Here is a 4,853-nt window from a genome sequence, read left to right on the forward strand (position 1 = left end):
GAGAAGAGGTAGAAGTTCAGTTTCTGTCAGCAGGAGGTCTGAAGACCAAAGCAACATGTAAAGCCTTGTTTACTGCACACGTATGCTTCCTTTAGGTCCTCATGAAGATGTAACATGAAGTTAGTACACACACTGATTTATCTCTGCATTGAACCCTTGCTGCTCCAGTGTTACACACAGCAGGCTGCAGCCAGGAGACAGAGGAACACCAAAGAGAAACACTCACAGCTAAACAGCTTAAACACACCTGTGTCTTCCTGTCTCTTCTCACCAACATCACATTTTAAACTGAGCATTTCCTCCCTCTCTCCAGTGTGCTCGTCTCGTCCCTCTCTCTCTCTGTCTCCCTGATTTATGTCTCTGTCCACTGTCCTATCTCTGTCCACAGCCCTGTCTCTGTCCACTGTCCTATCTCTGTCCACAGCCCTGTCTCTGTCCACTGTCCTATCTCTGTCCACTGCCCTGTCTCTGTCCACTGTCCTATCTCTGTCCACTGCCCTGTCTCTGTCCTGTCTCTGTCCACTGTCCTATCTCTGTCCACTGCCCTGTCTCTGTCCACTGTCCTGTCTCTGTCCACTGTCCTATCTCTGTCCACTGCCCTGTCTCTGTCCTGTCTCTGTCCACTGTCCTATCTCTGTCCACTGCCCTGTCTCTGTCCACTGTCCTGTCCACTGTTCTGTCTCTCTGATTTCTGTCTCTGTCCTGTCTCTGTCCACTGCCCTGTCTCTGTCCACTGTCCTGTCTCTGTCCACTGTCCTATCTCTGTCCACTGCCCTGTCTCTGTCCACTGTCCTGTCCACTGTTCTGTCTCTCTGATTTCTGTCTCTGTCCTGCTTCTGTCCTGTCCCTGTCCCGTCTCTGTCCACTGTCTCTGTCTCTCTGATTTCTGTCTCTGTCCACTGTCCTGTTTCTGTCCTGTCCCTGTCCTGTCTCTCTGATTTCTGTCTCTGTCTCTCTGATTTCTGTCTCTGTCCACTGTCCTGTCTCTGTCCACTGTCCTGTCCACTGTCCTGTCTCCCTGATTTCACCTTGTCACCTGTTCAGCTGTGAGTCTCCTCTATGTTGGATCATATTAAATGATGTTGACCCCCCCCCCCCCCCCCCCCCCAGGCCCCGTTGAGCCCGGAGGACAGCGTGCGTGGGATGCTCCGTGTGATGGAGTCTCTCAGTAACAAAGACTGTGGTCGACTCCTGGACTGGCAGGGCGGTTCGATCCCCTGGTAGCAGACAACAACAGTCAGACGGATCACGTCTCCATGGAGATGGAAACAGGAAGCGACATGGACGACATTTATCCGACTCACCGATTCAACGTTTTCCACAATGTTATCTGGAACTGCACAAATGAACATGTGATACTACCTGTTATTAAACATGTTACAAACTCTTTATGTCCGTGTGTGAGTGAGTTCTTTGGGAACAGTGCCACCTAGTGGTGTGACTGCAGATTGTAATGAACTGATCTGAAGCTCGTCAGTGTGTGTGGTGTGGACCACTGTCCTGTTAGCATGAACACGCAACAGCCACGACCCTGAGATTGATTGACACATGTACGGACAAATCAGTGTAGAGCTTCGACTGACACCAGAGACGTTTCTCTGTAAAGATACTGACATGTACAGGTCAGACATGTTTCTCTGTAAAGATACTGACATGTACAGGTCAGACATGTTTCTCTGTAAAGATACTGACATGTACAGGTCAGACATGTTTCTCTGTAAAGATACTGACATGTACAGGTCAGACATGTTTCTCTGTAAAGATACTGACATGTACAGGTCAGACATGTTTCTCTGTAAAGATACTGACTGACATGTACAGGTCAGACATGTTTCTCTGTAAAGATACTGACTGACATGTACAGGTCAGACATGTTTCTCTGTAAAGATACTGACATGTACAGGTCAGACATGTTTCTCTGTAAAGATACTGACATGTACAGGTCAGACATGTTTCTCTGTAAAGATACTGACTGACATGTACAGGTCAGACATGTTTCTCTGTAAAGATACTGACTGACATGTACAGGTCAGACATGTTTCTCTGTAAAGATACTGACTGACATGTACAGGTCAGACATGTTTCTCTGTAAAGATACTGACTGACATGTACAGGTCAGACATGTTTCTCTGTAAAGATACTGACTGACATGTACAGGTCAGACATGTTTCTCTGTAAAGATACTGACATGTACAGGTCAGACATGTTTCTCTGTAAAAATACTGACATGTACAGGTCAGACATGTTTCTCTGTAAAGATACTGACATGTACAGGTCAGACATGTTTCTCTGTAAAGATACTGACATGTACAGGTCAGACATGTTTCTCTGTAAAGATACTGACTGACATGTACAGGTCAGACATGTTTCTCTGTAAAGATACTGACATGTACAGGTCAGACATGTTTCTCTGTAAAGATACTGACATGTACAGGTCAGACATGTTTCTCTGTAAAGATACTGACTGACATATACAGGTCAGACATGTTTCTCTGTAAAGATACTGACTGACATGTACAGGTCAGACATGTTTCTCTGTAAAGATACTGACATGTACGGGTCAGACATGTTTCTCTGTAAAGATACTGACATGTACAGGTCAGACATGTTTCTCTGTAAAGATACTGACTGACATGTACAGGTCAGACATGTTTCTCTGTAAAGATACTGACATGTACAGGTCAGACATGTTTCTCTGTAAAGATACTGACATGTACAGGTCAGATATGTTTCTCTGTAAAGATACTGACTGACATGTACAGGTCAGACATGTTTCTCTGTAAAGATACTGACTGACATGTACAGGTCAGACATGTTTCTCTGTAAAGATACTGACTGACATGTACAGGTCAGACATGTTTCTCTGTAAAGATACTGACTGACATGTACAGGTCAGACATGTTTCTCTGGAAAGATACTGACTGACATGTACAGGTCAGACATGTTTCTCTGTAAAGATACTGACTGACATGTACAGGTCAGACATGTTTCTCTGTAAAGATACTGACATGTACAGGTCAGACATGTTTCTCTGTAAAGATACTGACTGACATGTACAGGTCAGACATGTTTCTCTGTAAAGATACTGACATGTACAGGTCAGACATGTTTCTCTGTACAGATACTGATATGTACAGGTCAGACATGTTTCTCTGTAAAGATACTGACATGTACAGGTCAGATATGTTTCTCTGTAAAGATACTGATATGTACAGGTCAGACATGTTTCTCTGTAAAGATACTGACATGTACAGGTCAGACATGTTTCTCTGTAAAGATACTGACTGACATGTACAGGTCAGACATGTTTCTCTGTAAAGATACTGACTGACATGTACAGGTCAGACATGTTTCTCTGTAAAGATACTGACATGTACAGGTCAGACATGTTTCTCTGTAAAGATACTGACATGTACAGGTCAGACATGTTTCTCTGTAAAGATACTGACATGTACAGGTCAGACATGTTTCTCTGTAAAGATACTGTGTTTCTCTGTAAAGATACTGACATGTACAGGTCAGACATGTTTCTCTGTAAAGATACTGACATGTACAGGTCAGACATGTTTCTCTGTAAAGATACTGACTGACATGTACAGGTCAGACATGTTTCTCTGTAAAGATACTGACATGTACAGGTCAGACATGTTTCTCTGTAAAGATACGGACATGTACAGGTCAGACATGTTTCTCTGTAAAGATACTGACATGTACAGGTCAGACATGTTTCTCTGTAAAGATACTGACATGTACAGGTCAGACATGTTTCTCTGTAAAGATACTGACTGACATGTACAGGTCAGACATGTTTCTCTGTAAAGATACTGACATGTACAGGTCAGACATGTTTCTCTGTAAAGATACTGACATGTACAGGTCAGACATGTTTCTCTGTAAAGATACTGACATGTACAGGTCAGACATGTTTCTCTGTAAAGATACTGACATGTACAGGTCAGACATGTTTCTCTGTAAAGATACTGACTGACATGTACAGGTCAGACATGTTTCTCTGTAAAGATACTGACATGTACAGGTCAGACATGTTTCTCTGTAAAGATACTGACATGTACAGGTCAGACATGTTTCTCTGTAAAGATACTGACATGTACAGGTCAGACATGTTTCTCTGTAAAGATACTGACATGTACAGGTCAGACATGTTTCTCTGTAAAGATACTGACATGTACAGGTCAGACATGTTTCTCTGTAAAGATACTGACATGTACAGGTCAGACATGTTTCTCTGTAAAGATACTGACTGACATGTACAGGTCAGACATGTTTCTCTGTAAAGATACTGACATGTACAGGTCAGACATGTTTCTCTGTAAAGATACTGACATGTACAGGTCAGACATGTTTCTCTGTAAAGATACTGACATGTACAGGTCAGACATGTTTCTCTGTAAAGATACTGACATGTACAGGTCAGACATATTTCTCTGTAAAGATACTGACTGACATGTACAGGTCAGACATGTTTCTCTGTAAAGATACTGACATGTACAGGTCAGACATGTTTCTCTGTAAAGATACTGACATGTACAGGTCAGACATGTTTCTCTGTAAAGATACTGACATGTACAGGTCAGACATGTTTCTCTGTAAAGATACTGACATGTACAGGTCAGACATGTTTCTCTGTAAAGATACTGACATGTACAGGTCAGGGACATCAGCATGGTGCTGACTCAGTGTCTCCGTCCCATCAGGACGTGCGGTCACACTCAGCCCTTTCAGGGAGAAGAAGCAGGAAGTGGTTGTAGGTTGTCAGGAAGGTGTGGAAGGAGAGCGAGCAGGAAGTGTGTGTTGTGATAACTGATCAGATATTGAAATAACAGAGGCCAGCA

The 4,853-nt window shown here is 43.2% G+C and overlaps 1 protein-coding gene across 1 annotated transcript in view; it reads left to right on the plus strand.

Moving 5' to 3' along the window:
• The window catches only part of LOC306819220 (C-signal-like), an 11,778-nt gene extending 10,547 nt beyond the window's left edge, over positions 1 to 1,231 (plus strand). The window contains exons 6-7 of the mRNA XM_079372992.1: positions 1 to 8; positions 1,111 to 1,231. The exon at positions 1 to 8 is cut by the window's left edge and continues 103 nt beyond it. Coding sequence (XP_079229118.1) covers positions 1 to 8; positions 1,111 to 1,224 — 122 coding nt within the window. The 3' untranslated portion in view covers positions 1,225 to 1,231. The remainder of the gene's footprint in view (positions 9 to 1,110) is intronic.
• Positions 1,232 to 4,853: the final 3,622 nt, after the last annotated feature.

Source organism: Symphodus melops (assembly GCF_947650265.1).
Source record: "Symphodus melops genome assembly, contig: scaffold_257, whole genome shotgun sequence".
NCBI lineage: Eukaryota > Metazoa > Chordata > Actinopteri > Labriformes > Labridae > Symphodus > Symphodus melops.